The following is a 25,813-nucleotide window of genomic DNA, read 5'->3' on the forward strand; positions in this document are numbered from 1 at the left end:
CGAAGTAGGTTAAATATAAAAGAAATTGTGGCGCTTTATGCCTTAAAAGAAAGTAAACAGATCCAGGATATGTGCCTGAAATATTGTGAAAAAAAGGCTAAAAATCAGGATTTCATGAAAGGTCGCTAGAATATTGTGATCCCTTTAAAGCTAAGCATTTATATAAGTTATATTTTTTCCTTATTTATTTTTAGAAGCAGTTACGTTAAGCATAACCAAAGAAAAGGAGATTTTCGACGACGAATTCGAGGTAATACATGAGGGTGACATAGAAAAAGGTGATGTCTTCTATTCAATAAGTTTCTATGATGCCGAAGCTGATCAGGCTATAGATCTAGTTGAAGGTGAAAAGGTATACGTGGTTGAAACCCACAGTGCCGACTGGTGGTTTGTCAAGAAACATCTAACAGAAGAAAGCGGATGGGTTCCGGCGAAAATTCTTATGGATGAAACACAGTATGTTAAATACGTCCAAAGAAAATTAAACGAAAAGATTGACAAACTTCCAGTGTTTGAAAGTAAGTTCGGTTAGTATTTTAATTAGTACATCGTTTAACAATAAACACATTTCAGAGCCAAAATCTCAAGAGACTGCAAGGGCACCAAGATTTATTGAAAAGTTGAAACCAATAACTACTCCTGATGGGTATACGGTACAATTTGAATGCCGCGTGGAGGGATTCCCAAGACCCCAAATTACTTGGTTCAGACAAACACATATTATTAAAGAATCTATAGATTTTCAGATGTTTTATGATGAAGACAATACTGCGACACTTATCATTAAGGAAGTTTTTCCAGAAGATGCTGGAACATTCACCTGCGTGGCAAAGAATTCAGCAGGTTTCGCATCAAGTACGACTGAACTAACAGTAGAATATCCTCTTTCCTCTCATGGATCTGATTTAACATCAATTTCAAGAAAAAGCTTATCCAGAACATCATCCCTAGCAGATATTTTAGAAGGAGTTCCCCCAATATTTTCTAAGAAACCTCTGTCCCAGTCTATACCCGAGGAATCGGACCTAGAAATTGAAAGCTCTTTAATAGCCATTCCAGAACCAGACATAAAATGGTATCGCAACGGAAAACGTATTTCTTCGAAAGGTAACGTATCAATAGTTTCAACATCCGAAACACATATATACACAACGATTCTGAAGATAACAAAAATCGAAAGAAAACAAGAAGGTAGATACCGAATTGTAGCTAAAAATAGAGAGGGACAATCATCGGTTGAATTTACATTAAAGGTATTAACGAATAAGAAAGAGCCACCAGAAATTTTGGAACCACTACGGTCGATTACCGTAAGAAAAACAGAAGAAATAACACTCAGCACCACGATTGTTGGTAATCCAGAACCTACAATTAAATGGTTTAAGGACGATAAGCCACTATCTAATGCATTGCTAGCTAAATATGGAAACACGTATTCTTTAAAGATAAGACGTGCTGAATTAAGTGATTCCGCAGAATATACGGTTAAAGCAACTAATCCTCTTGGAACTGCAGAAACCACGTCGAAATTGACAGTCGAGGGTAAAATTTATTTCATTGTTTTATAGTGGCTACGCAAATAAACTAACACGTTTTTCTTTTTTTTTCAGAAAAAAACTGCTTTTGCAAAATGCTAACGAGAAATAAATGAATAAATTGCCTCAGCTTTTATATTTTTTTACCTGCTCTTCAATAAATTTTTTATATCTACATTTGTCTTTGCTTTTTGCTTCAAATACCTTTTTATATGTTTAAGGTTATAAGAGAGACTAACGACTATATAATATTTCAGAGTTCCCTGAAAACTTGGAACCACCCATGTTCGTAAAACGATTTGAAGAGCAAAACATACCCGAAAAAAGTCCTTTGGTGCTCAGAGCAAAAGTTACTGGAAATCCTATCCCCGAAGTGACTTGGCTTCGCAATAATGAACCTTTGGAACCCTCGGATCGTCTAAGAATTTTATACGACGGTGAAAATATAGAACTGTCTATTAAGGAAACCAATTCCGAATTTGATTCTGGAGATTATAAATGCATTGCTGTCAATTCTATGGGTAAAGCGTCACATGGCGCAAGGATCTCCGTCGAAGTAGACACGGTTAAATTTACAAAGAAACTTAAGAAATTGTATGAATCGTCAGAAAGGGACACCCTCGAACTAGAATGTGAAACGTCTCATTCCGTCCGTACCAAATGGTGGTTCAATGACACAGAGATCAGTGGAATGGATCACCGATTAGTAATTCAGGATGGGAGAACCCATAAACTTGTTATTAAAAATATATCACTGAAAGATGAAGGTCACTACAAATGTACCGTTAAAAATCAGAAAACCGAGACCACAGTGAAGGTACAACAGCGTAAGCTTGAATTTGTCAGGAAACTACAAGACTTAGAAATAACAGAAAAAGACACAGCTATATTGGAAGTAGAAATTACATCAGATACCGCCGAGGTAATTTGGTACAAAGATGGAATAGTTTTAGATGACGACAATGATAAATTTGAAACAGAGAAGGATAGAGGTGTAAGAAAATTACTCATCCGAAGCACTTCCATCCATGATGAAGGTGAATATTCGTGTACACTTTTGGAAGAAGAATGCAAAGCTGAGGTAACTGTAATCGAACTACCTCCTGAAATAATAACTCCACTTCAAGATAAAACTGTAATGAAAGGAGAAAAAACAGTATTTGAAATAGAACTGTCTAAAGGTGACGCATTAGCAAGGTGGTACAAAGATGGTAGAGAAATTCAATTTTCAGAACACGTACAATTGTCTATTGACGGCAAACGTCAAAAACTAAAGATTTATAATTCTGGACCTGAAGACGAGGGTATTTATTCATGCGAGGTGAGTAATTCAGTCGATTGTATGGATACAAAGGTTGTTGAACACGTGACACGTACTTCTAATCTTTTAAATCTTAAATTGTTACTAAAGAAGTTCCAAAAAAACATTTTTATACATCAAATATTAGATATTGTATTAAATAAATCTTTATATCATTGTAGGTGGGCAACCAATCATCGAAAGCTTCCTTAACAGTACAAGTTCCGACGTGTACATTTATAAAACCTCTACCAGAATACACTATAATTCCTATTGAGACTGATGCTGAATTCCTCGTGGAGCTATCTAGAGAAGACGTCGAAGTAACGTGGCTTAGAAATAATAGAAAAATTGAAAGATCATCCAGGTATACGATAACCGAAGATCACACGTTCAGAAAATTAGTAGTTCGCAAAACAACCCGTGAGGACGAAGATGAGTATTCTTGTACTGTTGAAAAGTACAAGCTCAAGACTTCCTCAAAACTTAAAATCGGAGGTAAGTAAAATTAGTCGAAAATATATTACATATGGGTATAGGCCAAAAAATAACGAGCGTTCAAATAAAAACGTGGTCAAGTTGGTTCTGAAAATTTGGACGTAGGGCGTAGCGTATAGCAAATGAACTTAAACGTCATCTGTCAAAGCGCTATATCGCCGCTATCAATTTGAATATTTTCGTTTTAAAAAGCGTTTAAAATGGTGTTTTCTCAAGAACAAAAAGTGTTTATCAAAGAGTCCTACTTTAGAAATGGACGCAAGATTGATGAAATATGGAAGTATTCTATTGAGGAATGTTTCATAGAATTTCAAAATCAATTTCCCGGCGTTGTTGAGTACAAAATTTTTCAAAGTGCAGTTCAGCATTGTTAATGTTTTTCGTGAAATGGGCAGTGTAACAAGAAAAGAAGAAAGCGGCCGACCTAAAAAGCGGACTGAAGAATTAAAAGAAAATGTCCAACGAATAATGGAAAATGCGCCAAGAACTTCTGTACGTGTTTTATCACAAATGGTGCGAGTATCAGTCGGTACCTGCCACACAGTGTTAAAAAAAGATTTGCGTTTGTTCTCCTATCGTTTAACTTGTCAGCAAGAACTTCATGAAGTTGATTTTCCGCGACGGGCTGTATTTTGTGAATGGTTTTTAAACAACTACGGTGAATTTCATAATATCACCTTTTTTTCTGATGAAGCCTGGTTTCATTTAAGTGGTTACATAAACTCACAGAATATGAGAATGTGGTCTTCTGAAAAACCAGATAACTTTTTTGTCGAGGGCCCTCTACACGCTCAAAAAATTGGAGTTTGGTGTGCTCTCAATCGAAGGATTATTTATGGACCTATTTTTTTTAATGATACTCTTACTGCGCAAAGGTATAGAGAAGAAATTATCGCTCCTTTTGTTAACCAGCTGGAAGAAAACGAAATTACAAACTTTTACTTTTAACAAGATGGCGCAAGGGCACATACGGCAGGCGAGACGATGAATATGTTGAGGGAACTTTTCCAAAATCGACTAATAAGTCTCAATGCTGAACATGAATTTCCCCCGAGGTCATGTGATATTACGCCGTGTGATTTCTTTTTGTGGCCTTACCTTAAAAACACTATTTTTGAACTGCCTATTCCTGATTTAAACCATCTGCAGGCTCGACTTATAGACAAGATTCGTGAAATTAACAATACGCCGAGCATCTTAGAAAATGTCTTTAATTCTTTGAGGAACAGGTGTGAAAAGTGCTTGGAACAAGGAGGGGACACTTTCCGCAGCTCCTTTAATTGTTTGTTATTGTTATAATAAAGTTATATAGTCATTAACGTTATTGAAACTGACAGCTGCTATACAGCTCGTTGAGAAATGAGGTTAAGTTGGTCGCTATAAGCTACTCCTTACGTCCAATGTGTCAGAGCCAACTTCGACCACGTTTTTATTTGAACGCTCGTTACTAGTAGCAAACGGACTGTACCATCATATAAAAGACAGTCTATAGATATATGCATTTTTTTGTTTTTTGCTTATAAAACCTAAACTTCAAGCAATCAAAAAATCTGGATGCTGTGGAGAATCGAAATACGAATAAAACGAGAGGTCGATCCGATCGGATATTTAGAAACGAAGAAAACTCAAGAAAATTTAGCTTTTTTTTAACTCTTTACTCTGACAATTTTTAAGTTGTAGAGCTGACCATGTGCATAAAAGTAGTGATTTATATTTAAGTGTGCACAAAGCAGGCGCTGTCGGACCATCATTGGATTTGGCATGATTGCAATTTGAATTTTTTGGTGCACTATTTTGCAAAATTTCTGGATGTGTTGAAGGTGGTCCGATTTTAATTTTTCAGCCGGATTTTAAATGTAGAAATACTTATAATACTACAAACATGCTCAAGAACGACCGAGCGCGCGTACGCGGTCGAGTAGTAGAGGAAAATCGAGAAAAGAGGGTCAGTGGATATATATAAAATTATCATATTGTCTACAACCAGAAGTAGCTGCTTCTGTTTTACTTTTCTGGAGTCATCTTTATAACACGGGTTAATTATGTTTTTGATATTTTAGGATGAAATAACTATCTCTATAAACATTATTTTGATACTTACAACCGAATTTGATAGTCATATGCATCCGGTTCTAAAATTTAAAAATGGGTGGACATTATAAATCTAAAAATTAGTAATATATTCTTGTTTAGCATTTCTGAAGCACTATTAAGACAAAGTTTGAGGATAGGATTCGTGTTAGAGAATATATAGAAAATTAGGCCAACGTATGGTAAAATTACTACGAAAAAATGAAAAAACAAAACAATAAAAACAAAAAAAAGGGCTGAAAATTCATAAAAAGAGGAAGTTGGATAATTATTTGTTAGTTCTTTTGGCATGTACCTCATTTATTTTTATGATCAATAAAGTTTGCTCGATAATTTAATAGCTTTACAAAAAGTAAAAGCTTATTTAAGTTTAATGGTTACACAAATGTAAAAAACAAACTAAATGTTCGGGTCCTAATGTTTGGAACTCGATCACTAAAGATATTTCATTCAAATTCGCTCTAGAAAAAATTCTGTGGATGCTAAATTAGAATATAGCTATATTTTTAGCTAAAAAAATTCGCTAATATATCTTTCATTAAAAGTATATCCTTTTTGTGATTCAAAACCAAACTAAAATAAAATTATATTAGAATAATCTCTTTACAGGCAACTATTTCTTGTAAGAAAGTGAATGTTTCGATATTAAATAAGACATATGTAAGGGTGGCTCCATGAAAAGTGAAATATATAGTGTATAGGTATACTCATACGATGGAGGGTTGCAATAAAATATTACAGCTAATATAATTAATACTTCAGTTTATTAAAAAATATATAAGATATGTTATAAACATACAAGTAAATGTTTCCTTTAAGAAAATTATGACATACAATAAATACATCGTTTAAGGAACACAGCTTTTAGCCTTTTAATAATTTCTTCCAGACATGCATCATTCCGTAAAAAAAAACTAATACTAATGTAAAAACAATTTTGTTTTTTTTTTTTAATTCATTCGAACCGTACATCCATATTTTGGTTCAATTACTTCTCACGGGCATTATAATTTTATACTGCCATGCGTCCTATGTCTTATATTATTTGTGGAAGATATTACCAAGCATTTAAGAAATACAAAGTCTTTGTCAATAGGAATATTGTTCTTAGTGTCTATAACCGTTACAAAACTTTAACATTTTAGAAAAACCTTCACCGCCTCGAGCTCCCCTTGACGTTTCTGGAATGTCGGATACTTCATTTACACTCCAATGGCAACCTTCTGAATTTGATGGTGGATCAGACATCATTGAATATATAGTAGAAATAAAAGAATCCACGTCTAAGAAAGGCTTCAAAAAGATTGGCGCCACAAAAGGCAATATCACTAACATTTCCGTAAACTACTTGGAAAAGGGACATGGCTATAAATTCCGTATAACTGCCAGAAATTCGATAGGAATTAGCGACCCCTACCTGCCAGAAGACATTATAGTCGCTGGATCCAGAATAAGTACGTTTTTATTAACTTATATTTTTACATTTAACTAATCTATATTTATTTTTTGTTTTTTTTATTTATTTAATATTTATGCATATTTAACGCTTTTGCCTTAGGAATCCATTACCAGTTTGAAAAAACTGACGAAACGCTTTATTGCTTATTAGGCATTTTTCCTCCTGCAAAACTTAGCACGCATAGTGAGTATTTTTAATACAATGTCTTTTTACAACACTACCAAAGTCTTAAAAACACAATTTTGCTTCATTATTACAAAAAAAAACTAACAACATTTAAATTTAAATATAGTGTAACTCTTGACTACGATTATTTCAATAAGTGAGATTTGCTATCTAAATTTTAGAAATTGTAAGGAAAACTTTTTTTTACAAATAATCTCTACCATGGAAAAATCGAGGAGCATTAAGTTTGGTAGACAGACTGGCTACTCTATTGCACAATCTCATGGTTGTGTCCAGATCTCTAATGTTCGGTAATCTATATTTCTAATTTATTCACTTAAATAAATGGCACTGCTAAGCAGAAAATAGTGTTTAATTTGATCTATTGTAATTATTTTTATTAATTACTTTTTCTAAATGGTCTTTACAAAGTTATTTGCCATTAAAATGATGTTTTGAAACTAATATCCCTTCTTTATTCAAATCAAAAGTTTTCTGGAAAGAATCAGTTCTAAAGGAGAATTATAAATGGTAGGTAACCAATCTCACTTATGGAGTCTCAATTGTAGAAGAAAAGTAAGTTCCATCGAATTTTGATAAAAAAAATTGAAATACTCTTGTGTTTTGTTGCACAGTGGATATTCTACTATAGTAGGATCATATTTGATGTGTAGTAATAAATCACTGCCTGTCAAGGGATCCAGTGCAGTATGGTGTTAAGGGGTTTAGAAATTGAGTAATTTCTTTATGCATTATGAAGGGATGAAGGAATCAGTTCACGTTCAGATTTTACATTCAATTTCATTTTAAATTTGAAACGGTTCATCTTACGCATCCTAAAAATGATGACACAATTTTCCTTTGATAAAAGGCTGATAATTTTTTCCTCTACTTTGCATCGAATACTATTCTACTATAGTTACTTACTTAATCTACAACTCATGGACTCTTTTGTGTCACAAGCATGCCATTTGTACACAGTGTTTTCTAAAACTTCAGGAAGTTGCTTCGATCATTTTTGACCGAAAGATGTTCACGGCAGAGAGTGTTGAAGTTTTTGGAAAATGATTACACGAGTATCTCAGAACGTGTTTAACATAAATTATTAGAAGTTAATTTAATTACTTAGTTAAGTCGCTAGTTTAACTCTCCCCGATCTACTTTCAACATCTTCAGAGATATTTGAAGAATGCATTATTTTTCAAATATTTCTGTACCTCGAAAATGAATCGTTTAATCATTTTACGACCGAAATGAAAGCAAACACTTTCGTGAAGCAGTTATGTCTTAACTAAATCTCACGATACGTATTTCTACAATTTAAATGTTACATTTTAGCGCCTCCTTCACCGCCTATCAATCTAAACGTAAAAGACGTAACAAGCAGAAGCGCCACCTTAACGTGGGAACCACCACTGAATAATGGCGGAACAGAAATTACGGGTTACGTTGTTGAAAAGAAACTGGAGTATGTTCCTAAATGGGAAAAAGTATATACGCTGGAGCCTTTCGTCCTAGAATACACATTCGAGAATCTTAAGGAGAAGAGTGACTATTTGTTCCGGGTATCAGCTGAAAATTCTGTTGGTTTAAGTGCTCCAGCTATGTCAGAAGTTGTTAAAATGAGAACTCATGCTAGTAAGTACCTGTGTGAAAAGTTAAAACTTACCTTTTTTTCATTTTTGCTTTTAAAATTATTATATTATATTTATTATTAACAAAATATTACTCAACGACCATCGCTGACATTACTTTATTCTTATCGGCCACTTTGCTTTTTCGCTTTGGTAACATCATAGCTTGACCCAGACTACACACTATGGTACCACAAAGTGCATAGAGATGGCCTTTAAACAACAGTCAAAAATTTTTTCTCTATGTTCCTTGTGAAAGAAGATATGGCTCTGTATTCATTTGAAATGAAACAGACTGTATAAGTATTTGGTACCAAAGGGTGTACACTCGGGTGTACATAAGAAGAGATGCTATTGAAATTTTTATAATTTACTAGATTTCAATGTAATTGAAAAATAAATATACACCATTAGAAGCATTACCATATATTCAGAAATATAATGTTCACAAATATATTTTAAGCCGGTAAGACAATTGGTATTTAAGACACAAAACATTTATTTTATAGCTGTACCATCTCCCCCCACGCCACCACTGGAAATTAGAACCATAGGACCTAACGCCATAGTCATCGAATGGGGCATACCTGAATCAGACGGTGGTGCTCCACTCTTGGGTTACAACATTGCCATAAGGGATACCAAGAAAACAATGTGGATGGAAATCGGCAGGGTGCAAAAAGGCGTACAGAAATTCACTATCAGAGACTTACAGGAGGATCATGAGTACATGATTAGGATTTTTGCAAAGAATGAGATTGGTTTAAGCGAGCCTTTAGAGTCAGACGAGCCGTTCAAGGTGCTTCCTTCTGGAGGTGAGTAAAAAGGTTCTGTTTAGGTACAAACAACGCATCTGCCATATGTTACATGTCTCTAATTTCTTCAGATAATCTTGGCAATTGTCTAGAATGGCGTCATCAGGGAATCATTGCTCCATTCTTCAATATTCCTTTGATTATATGAGGACCATATAATATTTAGTAAATGTTATTTGAATTATATCATTCTCCCATTTAAATAAAATAAAGGGAGGGGGGCAAAAATAACAAACACCAGTTTAAAAAAAAAATAATTTATTTTTTCGGGTTTCAAACGTTAGTCATCTTCGAAGTACACTCCATTTGCACTGGTTCAAATGTTTTTTCCATTGCACGATACACTTCTCGTTGCTACTCGTCCTTTCCGATGCCTTGCTGGGCCACCTTCTGTTTTCCTTTCACTTTTGGATTGTCTGCAAAACATTTCCCTTTCAGCTCCGTTTTCATCACAGGGAACAAAAAAAATAGATCTCAGGGTGGAAGATCAGGCGAGTACGGTGGTTGAGGAAGCGGTGTTGCGTGGTTTTTCGCCTAAAAGTCACGTACAGAGATGGCTGTGTGAGCTGGAGCGTTGTCATAATGGAAGAACCAGAACCATATCAACATTGTCCTCACAGCCGATTTGACTTACTAGGCATTTTTCGGGCAAGGCTGTTCGTGGCCTTCGACAGTGACGATTGACCTTTTGTCTTAGCATTGTACTCATAACACTACGATTCATCCCCAGTAATGATTTTTTCCAAAGAGTTCTCGTTCACATCCAAGTGGTCCAACAAGCATGGCAAGCAACGACACAACCAACGTTTTCATCAAAAGTCAACAAGCGGGGGACGTATTTCTGTGCAAATTTTCGGCTAAAATGCATTACACTGAGGTCAACGAAAGACCAGATAATTCAGCAGGTACATCAATAGTATGCTTGCTATAATTGTACACAAGCGCGCGAATTTTTTCCACGATTTAATTGGTTCTGTTTGAGAGAAAAACTAAATCTGGCTTTCAAAATGACTATTTAGAGGGGCACAAACGTGTGTTTAGGAAATCATTTTGGAACCGCTATAGGAACATTCTTTGGACAATAATTTGGGCGCATTACAAGAAATGTACAAGAAACAGTCATTCAACAAAATTACTTTGTAAACAATGATTGTTTAAGCAAAAATGTATTTGTACAAAATGACTTCTTTTTACTAAAAAAAAATTGTTTTAGAAACTGATCAAGATGACTTCCGTGAAGTGACTGACAAAGAGCCAACATCGTACAGCACAGAGACGTCCACTTCGTGGTTGAGAGATAATAGCATGGACGCTGACATTCATTCCTATTCAAAAGGAACGCTCTTAAAGAAAGACGAGTATTTCTTCCGTATATGGTGTTATGCCACAAAACTATTTAAGTAAATACTGTTATATAATATTTATTACCGAAAAAAAAAAAGGTAAACTTTTCCTCTAAGTTGTATATATATTTTGATTTTAGAGAAAAATAATTATAAGTGTTTTATACCTGACATGACTTTTTCACGATAATTAGATTTTTTTAAAAGGTGCGTACTAAATTTGTGTTAAAATAAGTACCAAATTTTGCGAATTGCGAGCTGTATAGAAGAAACCATCCAACATTTATTTTGACACAGATTTAATATCAGCTTATGTACATATTAAAAAAAATGATGTTTATAAGGATACTGTGATACTGATTATGATTTATTATATGGGTGAGTTGTGTGCCTCACAAACGACTACGAGTTAAAAATAGTATCAATGAATGACTTTTTGCTATGCCACAAATATCAAACATATACGACTTACCAATTTTTGTTTAATTTATGGATATTTAATTGTTTTGCTTTGCTAAAGTTATTTTTAAAATATTGTTATTCTACATCTAAGTTTAGGTTGATGAAATTACATAAAGAGAGAAAAATATAGGTGCATATACAATAGAAAATTATCTAATTTCATTAACTTTCAAACTGTAACATAATAATAAACGAATTTCAAATAAGTTTATAGTTTCCATGAAACCCTATCCTGACCTATGACTTATTAAGACTCAGAACTTTTTTGCTACGACTAGTAGAAATTGACTAACCGCAGCAAAACATCTGCATTAAATAGGCGCCAAATGAAATGCTTTTTTACTGTAACAAAACATGTTTTGCTAAATACCTACCGCTCCCTTGCAATAAGTGGAAAGTTTATTTAGTAGAAATTCTTGTTACAAATGTAATATACAGGGTGTTAATTGAGTATGTGCACAAACTTTAACAGTGATTCTCTGAATGATTTTAAACCAAAAAGGTTATATAAACATGAATCTGCAACTCGATAATCTTCGAGACAGTGTTGAAATTAAAAAAAAATGTCACCTTTTCTAAAATATATCTAAAAATGTAGAATGAAGATAAAAATCCACTGAATCCACTGGGGGTTACTTTCACTGAAAACCCTAGAAACTCGTGCCATTGGATATTTTGAAAATTTTATATACACGGTGTTCCACCTAAGAGGGATTCTTTTGTAACTGTAACTGTAAAATTTATAAAAAAAAAATGTTTTTAATAAAAGTTGCCTGGAATCATGTGGACCATGTAAAGAAAATATTGTTAGCTTTACAGGGTGTTCCATTTCGTGTGGGCGCTACATAATTTTGTTATTTTAAATAACACCCTGTATATTATTGCGTTTTTCAATTCCATGGTTAATATTAAGTACAGTTTAGTATATGGTGTTTAAAAGTTACCGTTTCCGAAATGAAATCACAATTTCAGTTCTCTAAACGTGGCTAGATAGCGTCTAAATTGTAAGAGTCAGAAACCTGCAGTTTTCACAGTTCGTTTTGGCATAAATAACTTTATTTTGTCATGTGAGAGCAAAACGTTATTCAGACTCGGAAATACTGAGACCTACATTGGATAATCTTACGAGTTGGAAAACTTTTTTTTTCAAATGGAATGACCCATATTAATTGTCATGGGTGAATGCAAAATTGAATGCCCTTTCGACTGATATAAGTTTATCCATACTTATCTCTAATAGTTTTCCAGAAAAATCAGGTTCTTTTCTAAAGTCCCAAAAGTACCTATATAAAAGCGTCAACAGGGCCTTGCAATTGTATTAGTATAATGTCGATACATAGGATTTTACAAAAGCACAATACAGCACATCCTTTATCACATCCAATTACACCAATTACACTAAAAGTCGACTTTCAGCGGAGACTGGAGTTTTGTCAGTGGGCACTTCAGATGTCAAATCAAGATGATGATTTTTTGAAACGGGTCATGTTCTCCGATGAGGCTACTTTTCATAAAAATGGTTTCGTTAATAGTAATAATTGCCATTATTATGACACAGTAAATCTTCACCAATTCCGGACAACTCATAGCCAACGATGGTCTTTGAACGTGTGAGGAGCAATTTTGGGAACCCATGTTATTGGACCATTCTTTTTTGACCAGTATATAACTGGAGGTTTATTTAAACTTTTTAACAAAGAAGATTTGTTAGGTGACATTCCCTTATAGCTACACTTCGAAGAATGTGGATGCAACATGATGGTGCTCCACCTCACAATACCGCTGCGTTCGTCAGTTTTTACATGAAACTTTTCCCAATAGATGGATTGGAGGCAGGGGATCAGTGAGTTGGGCTTCAAGGTGTTCAGATATGACAAGTTGCGACTTCTTTTTATGGGGATTTATAAAAAGCAAAGTTTACGTTACCCCACCAACTACAGCAGAAGATATGTTGCAGCGCATTACAGTAGCATTTCAAGAAATTACGCCAGATATGCTGACCAATGTTGAACAGTCTTTTAAAAACCGAATTCGCTTGTGTATTANCACCAATTCCGGACAACTCATAGCCAACGATGGTCTTTGAACGTGTGAGGAGCAATTTTGGGAACCCGTGTTATTGGACCATTCTTTTTTGACCAGCATATAACTGGAGCAGTATATTTAAACTTTTTAACAAAGAAGATTTGTTAGGCGACATTCCCTTATAGCTACACTTCGAAGAATGTGGATTCAACATGATGGTGCTCCACCTCACAATACCACTGTGTTCGTCAGTTTTTACACGAAACTTTTCCCAATAGATGGATTGGAGGCAGGGGACCAGCGAGTTGGTCTTCAAGGTGTCCAGATATGACAAGTTGCGATTTCTTTTTATGGGGATTTATAAAAAGCAAAGTTTACGTTACCCCACCAACTACAGCAGAAGATATGTTGCAGCGCATTACAGTAGCATTTCAAGAAATTACGCCAGATATGCTGACCAATGTTGAACAGTCTTTTAAAAACCGAATTCGTTTGTGTATTAATCAAAATGGAGGACCTTCTATCAGTCGAAAGGGCATTCAATTTTGCATTCACCCATGACGAGTAATATGGGTCATTCCATTTGAAAAAAAATAGTTTTTCAACTCGTAAGATAATTAAATGTAGGTCTCGGTATTCCCGAGTCTGAATAACATACACGTTTTGCTCACAGATGACAAGATAGAGTAATTTATGCCAAAACGAACTGTGAAAACTGTAGATTTCTAACTCTGGCGGTTTAGACGCTATTTCTGGCCTCATTTAGAGAGCTGAAATTGTGATTTTTATTCAAAAACAACTGATTACCTCGAAAATGGTAAGTTTTAAACACCATGTACACTTAATAAAATCTACCTAATATTAACAAAGGAATTCAAAAATGCAATAATATACAGGGTGTTCCATTTAAAATAACAAAGATATGTAGCACCTACGGGAAATGGAATATCCTGTAAAGCTATAAATATTTTCTTTACATGGCCCACATGATTCCAGACAACTTTTATTAAAACCATTTTTTTAATAAATTTTACAGTTGCAGAGTTACAGAAGAATCCCTCTTAGGTGGAATACCCTGTATAAACCTACCTAGGTACTTGTAACTTGTGGTTTCGAAGAAACTTTTTTAATTTTCATTAACTTTACTAAACACTCCAAAAATAAAATAACTTAGGAACTTCTCGTTTTTCAAAACAATTTTTTAAAATTTTAACACCCTGTATCTCGAAAACCCTTGTGGACCAATGTTTAAATAATTTTGTCTTAAACTCATTCAAAGAATCTCTCCTTATAAATATCGTGCAGATGACTTGTTTTGTTTCATTTCCTGCATTCGATAATAGCAGGGCCGGGTTAGGGTGGGGGGGGCTATGGGAGCTTTGGCATCAGGCCTCACGAGATCGGGGGGCCTCGGCAAGATCTTACAAAATAAATTTTTAGCTTTTTCTTTTTAGAATTAAACTAAAAAGTGTTTAGGTTTTGAAATTTTATATTGACAAATTGCTGCGCGACCTTTTTTTTTATAGAAAAAAACCTGTTGTCCGGCCCTGGATAAAAGTGACAATGAACAAAATATGATTCTACAATCCGTTTACTGTATTCCAGTCTAACAACATATTAATATTATATATTATAACATATTAACGACAATACTATGAAAATGAACTAAGAAATAAGGAGGAAAGGAGGTACTTACTGCATGTAGCCTCGAATTTAGTCATGGTGCGTTGGCTGCAGGAACTACACAACACAGCATTTATTTTATAGCACAAAACAGATAACTCTGTCTGTTTTAATATTTAAAAAAATATTGTATGGAATTTTCTTTATTTAAACACAAATTTTTTAAACTTTACACACAAATTTCCCGCACGTAAGCGTGCCCTTTTCTCAAATCAAACCTAGTATGCTATGCCTATGCAGTCATTTGTTTCAATATTTATTTTGACAATACTCAACGTTACCCTTGTTTATATACAGGGTGACCCGAAATTAATGCAACAAAATTTGGACATAGATTCTTAATACAAATTTATGGGACCCGTATTTTTTTTTATTCCGCCAAGTGGTACCCTTTGTCGGAGTTATAGTCCCCTGAAATTTCTGCTGTACGAGAAACCTAAAGTTGGTACAACAAAGATTTTGACACGGGGAATCCCCTTAAGACAATTTTTCGTGGGCCTCCTTGTCTTTGGAGCCAAAAATTTGGTCTCGTATTTAAACTTAAAAATTGTTAGTCCGCTAGAAAGCTATTGAATTTAGAAACTTTTTTGTTTCTTGATACTTTTTTCGAGAAAAATTGCAAAATGTGACCCAATGCCTATCATGATAAGAATTATTCTAATTTTCAGAATGAAAAAATTGTCTTGACAAGTTTCATTAATTTAATAAAAGGGTGGCCACTGTGATTCCTTTTTGAGATTAATTTAAATTCAACGTGGATATAAATTAATTTGAATCTATTTTTGCATAACGGTAATGCATTGTAAGTAATATTCACATTAAATCAAATAGTCGCTCAAATTAAGAAGGAAAGCATTATTCAAGAGTTACTGTCGGTAAATAATTTCAACTTTATTAAATGCATGATAATTTTTGTGTGAATTGTTTTGTTATTAGACGTGAACAGTATACAGCACAAGTCAGGTTACTCAAAATAATTAAAGGAAATCTTAAACTATTAGAAGTATCCCGTATAGGAACAATAACATGTAAATTTTCCTAAAATTATTTTCTACTAAAATTGACATTTCCTTAATGAAAAAATAGGCACCTAAATTATACATTTTTATTTCAATCTCAAAGGAAGACAATTTCACAAATTCTTTTTACAATCTTGTTTATAAGCTCACTTTACATTACGTTTTAAAAATATAGGTATTACGAATAGCACATTTGAAACAAAATTTTGGTACGTTTACACATTCATCACGATTGAAGAAAAACGACTGCTTACTCCTTAGTACAATCAGATTGTACTTTTTCAAATCAATTCTTGTATAAGTAAATTATTTTCTCTCATGCTTTCTTTTCTTGTGTTTATGTTTTTTTGAATTCTTATGGTTCGTATCACTAGCTTCGCTATCACTCTCACTTGATGAAGTATCTTCTTCAGAATCAGATGTGGATGAATGTCTCCTTTTCTTGACTTTTTTCGATTTCTTTTTATGTTTCTTTTTCTTCTGTTTTTTTAATTTTTCTTTTAGTTCTCTTTCCCTTAATTCTGTAAGAGGGGTGAGATAATCTTGGTCTGATTCGCTACTTGTACTACTAACATCAAGAACAATTTCTTTGTTAGGATCTACTTTAACAAAATTTCTACACTGATAAGTTAAATGCCCTGCGTAGCCACATTTCTTACACGCAGCGCGAGTACTGCTTTCTTTGGCTGGAGGAAGCAAACGAGAGCCATACTCATTCATTGAAAATAAAACTGGTTATATTTTTACTTATATGATGGCAGAAGACAAAATTATTATATTCACTGTTTAAAATTATGACAATTTTTCTTTTTTCTGATTACAGTGGTTATTAACTGGAGTACAATAAATACAGGAAGTATATAAACAAAATACAAAACCCAACCAAAAAATCACATGTACATTACATGACGTGTTTCATATAAATAAACCACCACAGAACACAGAACACTTCTCCAATCAAGGTACAGAAACAGAACAAATAAATATGCGTCATGAAAAGCGCTGTTATTTTTTCTACTACTTGTTCAGTGTTTAGTTATGTCGGTAGGATAGAGAGAAAGAGATAGTTTGAGTATCACCTTTCTATCTCGCGCAGGCTCGTGATTGGCTAAAGCAACTCCTTCCACAACGATTAGGGAGAGAGGGAAAGCATCAGAGCTATCGCCTTTTCTCTCTATAGCGTCTACACTTTTTAACACGCGATGATATTTCTATTTCTTATATTAGCTGTGAAGTTGTTATCGCGGATTAGCGGACTTTGTGAACTGCACCTAATTTCAATATTATTGATTGTTTGTTTTTGTTTGCTTAATGCTTATCACCATTTCATATTTCTTAAGTAAGACATATTTTGCAAGTTTCTGCAGGTTTATTTTTATTTATAATATTAAAAATGAGACCTAAATGTAGTACTGGATATCTCACCCCACAAACCAACAAAAGTAAACGTATTTTAAAAGTGAAACGTACAGAATCAAATGAAAACTTGACCAGTGTAAAAGATTTGAGTGACAGTTTTTTCCAAAAACTTATGAGTTGCCCTATAAAACGTCAGTTAGTTTTAACTTTAATCAATTCAGAAAAGGATAACATAGAAGAATATAAACGTAACCGAACCAAAGATCTAAGAAAAGACGTTGATGGCAGTCCATTGCATAAAGTTAAAAGAAACTACTGTGAAAGCCCTACTGCTTTACTGCGACGTAGAGCTTTAGAACAGAAAAATCGCCAGAATGGAAACGATAACCAAGATGATCTATTGGATTGTATAAGTCAATCTAGCTCTGAACATTCAAGTGCTTCAAGTTGTCCATCCACTGTCCCATTTAATGAATTGCTAAATGGGGTTGTCGCATACGTAGAAATTAAAAGTAAAGATGAAGATCGATCCAGTGGTGCAAAAGCACTTATGAAAGCTATGGGAGCTACTATAAGGGACAAGTTTACCAAGGATGTTACGCATGTTATATTTAAGGTATTTCTAAAGTAATACATTTACTGTACTGCATTAAAACAAAAATGAAATAGAGACAATTATGAGTTTTAGTCATATATATGATTTTAATGAATCCCTCCTCTAATACTAAATTAGGAATAGGAACTAGCTATTTAGTACAAAATTAGTATATTCTGAGGTGTGTTCACGTTAAACATTGTTAGTTGTCTGTCGAATAGAAATGAGGTTACAGGAAGGATTACTTTAACGTTTAATGCAGTAAAGTTTCGGCTTGAGTTTTGGTTATGTTTTACTCAGACTTTGTTATTAAATAGTTTAGATTTAGATATGCTTCTGCCTTTCACAGCATCCTCCTTATTATTTATTTATTTTTTTTTCAAACTTAATTTTATATTACATTATGTCTTAATAATTAGTCCCAATTTTACCTAATTTGAATTTGCCTTATGCCCAATTTCATTTTTCTGTCTGCAATATCTCTTCAAACATATCCTCAGTAGAATAAAAATAGATAGTTATAGATGGTGTTAAGTTATAACCAAAATCATTGCAGATATTTTGTGTTCTTTAATAAAAAGTATTACTTCTGTTTGATTTTTGTAGGATGGTTCTTTTACAACGTATCAAAAAGCCAAACTGATGAAAGTTCATTTAGTGTCGGTTCTATGGATAGAGGCAGTTAGAAGTAACAACATGAGAGTACCTGAAAAAAAATTTCCAGCTTTGGGAACGGAAACTTATGACAGTAATGTTTCATCGATGTGTTCAGTAAGTCATTGTTTAGGTATCTATATCTGTTCATTTTTCTGACAGTTACATTGTCCAATATAAAACTTTTAGTGCTATATCTATTATTCAAGCTATTATTATTATTAAAATTATTCTCATAAGTAGTTAACTGTTATAATGCACTCATCACAGGACCTTTGATTTTTTTCATGGCGTATAAATATAATTTTATAAAATTTAGTAAATTATGCAAATTATTAACCCTTGTCAACCGTGCTAAATTATTCATTAAATTTTTCACATTATATAAAATGACACAAATAAACTAACTGAAATAACAATAATTAAATCATTATAGACGGTATAATGAGGGTTAATAAGAAATTCGAAGAGAATTTCCTTCAAATATATTTTCGTTTCATTAGCAACTGCAGAAAGAATATGAAAGTCTTATTAGAGACGAACTCCATCGTAGTTTAGCCACTGGAACTCCATTGCCTTCAACGCAGGCCCTTATTGATAGACGCCGAACTCTAATGACACCAGTTCCTTCATCATCTAACAAACTTTCTCAAGAGCTTCCTTCGTCTCAGGATATAGAAGTGCAAAAAATTTTACGTTCTCGTAGAAAAACAATTGCATGGGGTAACAACTCGGGCACCGAAAAAGTGCCCAGTGAATTACCTTCTGACGATGACTCAGATTTAGGTCCTTTCATTAATGGTATAAGTATAAGACGAAGACAAAGTTCATTGTTTCCCAATTTACCAAACAGTAACAATGACATCAATTTTGAGAATGAGTTGCAGGATTCAAATATGGATTTAACATTTTTAGAAAAATCAACGCCTCTGAAAGGTAATGTAAAGTCCAGAAGAAGTAACTTGTCTCGAAAGATTGAAGGCATATCAGAACTGAAGGATACGGTGCTTTTAAATGACTCAGTTTGTGACAACGCCAAGGAGAATTGCGTTCCGAATAGTTCAATTGACGAAAGTATCTATCACAAAAAGACTCCCGTTAAAAATAAAATAAGTAACGACAAAGCGTGTCCTAAGTCGGTAGAGGATGAATTTAATATTCCAAAGGATACGGGGTATAGAAGGAAAACTAGATCACATAGTAACAGTGGATCGAAATTAAAAGCTGATACAAATAGTTCTCGTACAACCAGTGACTCGGTTTTGGAACTACATCGCAGGTCTACTGAATTACAGATCCTTAGTAAAAATGTCTGTAATACCAATAATAATGTTGCAGCTTTGAATAGTTTTTCGATTATAACTTCTACTGTTACTGTGGAGAAAACGTCCAGTACAAACATGTCTTCCCTTCAGATTTCCCTGAATAAAGAAAAGTCTGATTCTGGTAAAGCGAATGAAGCTGTAGGTGTTTCAACAAGTACCAACTTGTCTACATTGCAGATATCGTCAGATTCAGGCAAAGATAAATCTGCTGACACTGCGAACCATAAGAACTCAGAAAATAATAACATCTTAGAATTACATTTAAATAAAAAATCCATGGAGAAAGAGACATCGCTGAATGGAAAGAATAGTTTCAGTCCAATAAATTCAAGTGTTATAGAGAAAGTGCTGGATATGTTGGATGAAACACCGTCAAAAGATGAAAACATTACAAAAAGACGAAAAAGACAATACACTGAAAGTAGAAGTGGTTATAATACTAGAAGAAGAACAATGCTACCTCCTGATGTAAATGGAACGGAATCAGATAATGATGTAGAATCTGACAAAGATGTACCACCAAAGCGAAGCCCTGCAAAAAAAACTAAAAATAATAATTTGCCTATTAGTTCAAGCAAGTGTAATAAGAATGGAGGAACCTTAAGTAGGGCAGAAGATATTGAAGATGAATCAAAAAAAGCCATCAAATTTGACAATGTCTCTACCGGGAAACAGTTTACACCTCAAGATAAAAGTAGAAAGATAAAGTTCAGCGATAAAAAAACAAAGTCAAGGAAACGGGTTTCCAAAAAATATATTAACTCAGATTTGTCTAAGCAAGTTGAAAAAAGCTGTTCATTATCAGATAGTTCACAAGATTCTTCAAAAAGCAAGGGAAGTAACAAAAAATTGAATAGAACAAGGAAATTGTACAATCCAGATGAATCGATTAAGGAAGTAATCACAAATGACGAATCAGAGAGGGAGTGCAAGAGAAATGAAATAAAAAAGCGAAAATCAGAGGAAGGAGTGGTACTTAATTGTAATATTGTAACCATTTCTCCCAACACATTGCTAACTTCTAAAGCCAAAAAATTCGTTGACCAAAATAAAATCAGCGTCCAGGATATATTAAATACAGAAACAGAGGACAAAGCAAAGGTATCAAAAAAACGGAAAACTAAAAAGAATAAGAAACAAATTTCAAGAAACAGCGAAGCTGATGAACAATGTCAGCTAGCCGCAGAATTTACAAATAAACAGAACGAGAAGTTGCCTAAAAAAGCAACACCAGGAAGCACCACGAAAAAGAAGGAAATAATTAAAAGGCGGAAATCTGCTAGATTGTCCCAGAATCCTAGGAGGAAATTAAATTTAAATGGCAGTACCTCAAGTTCTGATGAAAATTGTATCGTACCGGTCACACCACTTGTGAATAGAAGAAGTACCATGGAGTTTCAGACGAAATCACAAATGAGTTCGAATAAAAAACTAAAAATTGACAAAAGTAAACGTCCAAGTATTGTTTGTACCAAATTGCACAAAGAAGATATCCAGATATTTAACCAGATTGTAAGAAAACTTGGAGGGTTTGTGATCGAAGATGAAGTTAGTAGTAAAACGACACATTTAGTGGCTGGAGAGCCAAAACGGACGATAAACATGTTACGAGCAATGACTATGGGATGCTGGATACTAAAACATGAATGGGTGAGTAATTTCCTTAATTTTTTTTATTGCGCTAAAAATAATTTATGAGTAAAATAAACCTTATTCATTTACTTTGTTATAATAAAGGGTGTCCCAAAATTCAGGCAAGAAGTAATTTTGATAGAAATCACAGGTTTTTAATTAAAAATTGTTAATTTTGTATTGAATCATAAAATATACAGTGTATTCCAATTTTCTCCTTCCTAATAGAAAAAAGTCCAACGGTGTTTAATCGCATGATCTAGGCAGCCGATTCTGATCACCAAATTGGGAAGTCACAGGACCAGGAAATGATTCATGCATTAATAAAATTGTTTCTCGGGCATGGCATGTGGTACCATCTCGTTGAAACCACATGTCATCTACATCCATGTCTTGCAATTTAGGCACAGAAAACTCGATTTTCATGTCGCGATAGCAAGCATCACTGATATTGCTTGACTAGTTTCGAAGAATGGTCAGATGATGCCTCCAGCCCATATTCCTCATCAAATAGTTACACTTTATGGATGCATTTGTTTCTCAACAGTCACTCGTGAATTTTCTGAGCCCTAAATGTGATAATTTTGTCTATTAATGAATCCATCAAGATGAAAATGAGCCCAATCATCAATCCATAACCCATTCAACGAACTCTCCGCGCTCTGTAGACTACACGGGTCACAGCTCGAGACAAAAGAAAACTGTAAAAATAAAAAGACAAAAATCTCACAAGAAAACACACTAGAAAAAGCCTCCAAAAATAAAAAACTCAACAACACAGCCCAAAAGGGGTGTCCCGACACTCACAAAAACACTCGCGAAAACCGCCGAGATGTTGTATAGAAAAACACGTGGAAAAAGAGCGAGAAAATGTAAAAGAACAAAAACAAAAACACTCCCCACACAGGTCAAAAAAAATCTCGACACAGGAGAAAAAGAAAAATCTATACCCACAACATATTGTACAAAAAAAGCAAAAACTAGAGGACACACACCCACAGCAACATCTAAAAAAATCGAAAACTCACAGCTCACACTATATCTTTGTTTTTTCGTTGGCAACATTTCACCGCATAAATATTGTAAAATTCAAATCTTGCGCAAATTTTGGGACACCCGATATACAGGGTGTCGCGCTTAAATATGATACATTTTTATTTGGAAATGTAGGGTAAAAAAAATGTATCTAACTGTGATACTGCTGTTTTTATTAATGCAATTCACGGCCAACTAGGACGCGTTTTCTTGACATCAAAACAGTTGATTAGTATTAGCGATTTTTTTTCCAAAAAATAGGTTACATATTCTCATTCAGCGTCCCTTAAAATGTCTTACCACCAAGTTTCATCAAAATCGACACATCTTCAGGTGAGCACTCCATGATGTCACGAAATGTAATACAAGCCTTTAACTTCTTTATTAATTTTTTTTTTATGACATGTAGGGTAAAAAAACTGTGACTGTGATACTGCTGTTTTTTAATAATGTAATAACAGGGCCAACTAGTGCTTGCCTGAAGATGTATCGAATTTGATGAAACTTGGTGATAAGACATTTTAAGGGATGCTGAATGAGAATACGTAATCTGTTTTTTGGAAAATAAATCGCTAATACCAATTAGCTGTTTTGACGTCAAAAAACGCGTCCTAATTGGTCGTGAATTGAATTAATAAAAACAGCAGCATTACAGTTAGTTTTTTTATTCTACACTCTAAATAAAAAAATTTTGAAATCGGTTAAAAAACAAAGAAGCTACACGCTTGTATTACATTTAAGCGCGAACACCCTGTATATGTTACTTATGTTGACACTTTATTAGCTCCTGAGGTCACTTGAAGAAGGGAAATGGCTTCCAGAAGAAGATTTTGAGGAAACTGACTTTTCACCTGCAGTTCAAGTGAGTATTATAAAAAGCTTAAAAAACTGAAATGGTGAGAATCTGAATCCTTTGTTATGCGAAACATATTCAAAATATCAACTTTTCTCTGATAATTTTTTAAAGTAAATATTTTTCTTAAAGAACTGCTAACGGATTTAAAAAATATCCATGCGACGAACCAATTTACTTTATCCACCATTTATTTTATTTCAGAACTATCGATTTATCCAAAAAATTAAATTCTAATATAATTATAAACAACTAATCTTAATACATTTTATGGTGTAAAAAATACGCCATTTTCATATTTTTCACCTTTATTTTAATATTCCACATGTGAACATAGAAGTCCTCATATCTTTCTAATTTTAAAAGTATCAAGAATGAAATCAAGAATAATTTTTTCTGTATTTTGAAAAATAAATTTTCTTTCCCTCCAGTACATTCTAACCATCTAACTATGTATACAGTCATCCTTAGATAGGGTACCACATTCCCGTAAACTTTTTATTTAATTATTTTTTTGAGAAAACATTCTTAATAAAAAATTTTGCTTATGTAGACATTTGATGGCTAGAGATCAAACTATACAGGGTGTAAGAAATTTGACTGCCAGTACTTCAGCATGAAATAGAGTAATCATAAATGAACAAAAAAGTTACCGAGGTGTAAGATTAAGAGTTTTCAAATTTCAGCGCATATTAATATTGGGGAGTTTCATCACAACGTGACAACAGCGCTGATGCACACCACTTGTATACGTGGCAGACTTGTCCTACGGAAAAAATGTAAACAGTTATTATTGTGAAACATTTAGTAAATTTCAAGACAACTGTTTTCCAGTTTTTAAATAAATAAAATAAAATGTATCGATTTTGTAGTACGAAGATACCTAGTGTTGTGCTTAAATTTTAGCTCGAATTTTAGTAATTATGAATCTCTTAAAACAGGAACTTAACTTTTAATCAAATTATGTATTTGAAAAATATGTAATTAAAGTACCCAAAGATTCACGTCGTTCAAATAATCATACGTATTAAAAATAATTTAGGTAAGTCGTTTAGTTTCGCCCTCTATAGGCGACATTCGTGCAATAAAGTACCTGGCAAATTTTAGCAGGTCGCTTCCACCGTAGTAGCCATTTGAATGGCATAGTGGAAGTCAGCGCGATAGATGGAGCCTTTGTGCTTCGCGTACTATAATTTAGGTACTTACCAAAAAACAAAATTCAGTAATTTTCAAATGCTCATGTACAAAACAAACTACAACATATGCTCAAAATGTTCACCACCATTTTCGATGCATGCACGACACCTTCGAATCCAATTTTCGTGCTCTCGCTGGAAAACACCTCAAGAAAAGGAAAATAGTGGTACGCAAAAAACACTCCGACACGGTCAAATCCAGATACCAACTGAATTGCGTATTGGTGGTTGCTGGCTTTTTTGTTTATTTTAATGTATTCTATCGTCTGTTGAAATTAAGGCAGTCAAACTTGTAACACCCTGTATTAAATACGACCATTACTCTACCATTGCTTAGGTATTTAAAAATTTCATCTACAGTGATTTTTTTAGATGACCCTTGATGATAATATATTTAAAAGTGTATTTGGAACAAGTTATTATTCTTCAGACATGTTTGAGAAAAAAGTGATATTATCTTTAAATTTGTACACACTGTATCTGAGCAGCTGGTGGTTTTAAGCCCCTTCTTTATTAAGACTTCTGAGACAAAAATAATACAAGAAATATGACTCTGAAGTTATGACATGGACTTCAAAAACACCTTATATAAACTATAATCGAAATATTAACATTTTATCACAACCATTACAAAACGAGCAAATTTTTTCTATCAAGAATGACGTTTTCTAAAAAATAAACTAAGAAAATTCTTAAGAGTGTGGCTCCTCAACCAGGGACATGCTATATAACCACCTTAACAAATTTTATTTACCAAAAGCGATGCCGCCTACAACGTCAAGCCTTTGGACCATCATATACTATGGACATCTTCCAAGATTGTGGACCAATCTATATAGCAAAGGGAAGTATACCTAGGTGTTCAGACTTAAAAGAACTGGTTCTTTTATGTAAGGGAAACCTTTGCAGTATTCCAAGAAATGCGGCCATAGTAGTAGGAGAGTATGTCAAGTACGAAGGTGTAAAATGTGTTAGGGAAACCTGGGTACTGGATTCTATAACTTGTAATAAAAGGATATCTTTAAAAAAATATCTAATTCCCCCAACCAACTGTAGTCCTATTGTATAACAAATGCTTTTTATTAAGTTTACTTTTATTTTTAATTTACTGCTCATTCTTATATATTTATTTTTG

The 25,813-nt window shown here is 33.6% G+C and overlaps 3 protein-coding genes across 5 annotated transcripts in view; 2 read left to right on the top strand and 1 right to left on the bottom strand.

Moving 5' to 3' along the window:
* The window catches only part of LOC108914137 (titin), a 98,610-nt gene extending 87,102 nt beyond the window's left edge, over positions 1-11,508 (top strand). For 2 of the 3 annotated variants that reach the window (XM_023455450.1, XM_023455451.1), the window contains 8 exons: positions 195-518; positions 574-1,542; positions 1,793-2,856; positions 3,018-3,333; positions 6,570-6,878; positions 8,387-8,686; positions 9,192-9,497; positions 10,711-10,901. In XM_023455450.1, coding sequence (XP_023311218.1) covers positions 195-518; positions 574-1,542; positions 1,793-2,856; positions 3,018-3,333; positions 6,570-6,878; positions 8,387-8,686; positions 9,192-9,497; positions 10,711-10,901 — 3,779 coding nt within the window. Of the gene's footprint in view, positions 1-194; positions 519-573; positions 1,543-1,792; positions 2,857-3,017; positions 3,334-6,569; positions 6,879-8,386; positions 8,687-9,191; positions 9,498-10,710 lie in introns of all 3 variants that reach the window. The other variant, XM_023455452.1, reaches the window with a different exon arrangement.
* A 4,593-nt stretch (positions 11,509-16,101) lies between these two features.
* Positions 16,102-16,936, bottom strand: LOC108914142 (protein SREK1IP1-like). Its single transcript, XM_018719870.1, has one exon. It carries the CDS (start codon positions 16,747-16,749, stop codon positions 16,336-16,338), a length of 414 nt encoding a protein of 137 aa, XP_018575386.1. The 5' UTR covers positions 16,750-16,936; the 3' UTR covers positions 16,102-16,335.
* A 397-nt stretch (positions 16,937-17,333) lies between these two features.
* Positions 17,334-25,809, top strand: LOC108914141 (microcephalin). The gene is made up of 5 exons (XM_018719869.1): positions 17,334-18,004; positions 18,590-18,754; positions 19,141-21,612; positions 23,414-23,491; positions 25,439-25,809. Exons 1-5 carry the CDS (start codon positions 17,423-17,425, stop codon positions 25,745-25,747), a joined length of 3,606 nt encoding a protein of 1,201 aa, XP_018575385.1. The 5' UTR covers positions 17,334-17,422; the 3' UTR covers positions 25,748-25,809.
* The last annotated feature ends 4 nt before the right edge of the window (positions 25,810-25,813 follow it).

Source organism: Anoplophora glabripennis, unplaced genomic scaffold (assembly GCF_000390285.2).
Source record: "Anoplophora glabripennis isolate ALB-LARVAE unplaced genomic scaffold, Agla_2.0 scaffold714, whole genome shotgun sequence".
Lineage (NCBI taxonomy): Eukaryota > Metazoa > Arthropoda > Insecta > Coleoptera > Cerambycidae > Anoplophora > Anoplophora glabripennis.

Excerpts from the sequence above, each read along its gene's own strand:
- LOC108914141 (XM_018719869.1), top strand. The coding sequence starts at position 17,423 with ATGAGACCTAAATGTAGTACTGGATATCTCACCCCACAAACCAACAAA. Across the intron at positions 18,005-18,589 it reads TTACGCATGTTATATTTAAG|GATGGTTCTTTTACAACGTA; the intron begins GTATTTCTAAAG and ends TGATTTTTGTAG. Across the intron at positions 23,492-25,438 it reads ACTTTTCACCTGCAGTTCAA|CGATGCCGCCTACAACGTCA; the intron begins GTGAGTATTATA and ends ATTTACCAAAAG.
- LOC108914142 (XM_018719870.1), bottom strand. The coding sequence starts at position 16,749 with ATGAATGAGTATGGCTCTCGTTTGCTTCCTCCAGCCAAAGAAAGCAGT.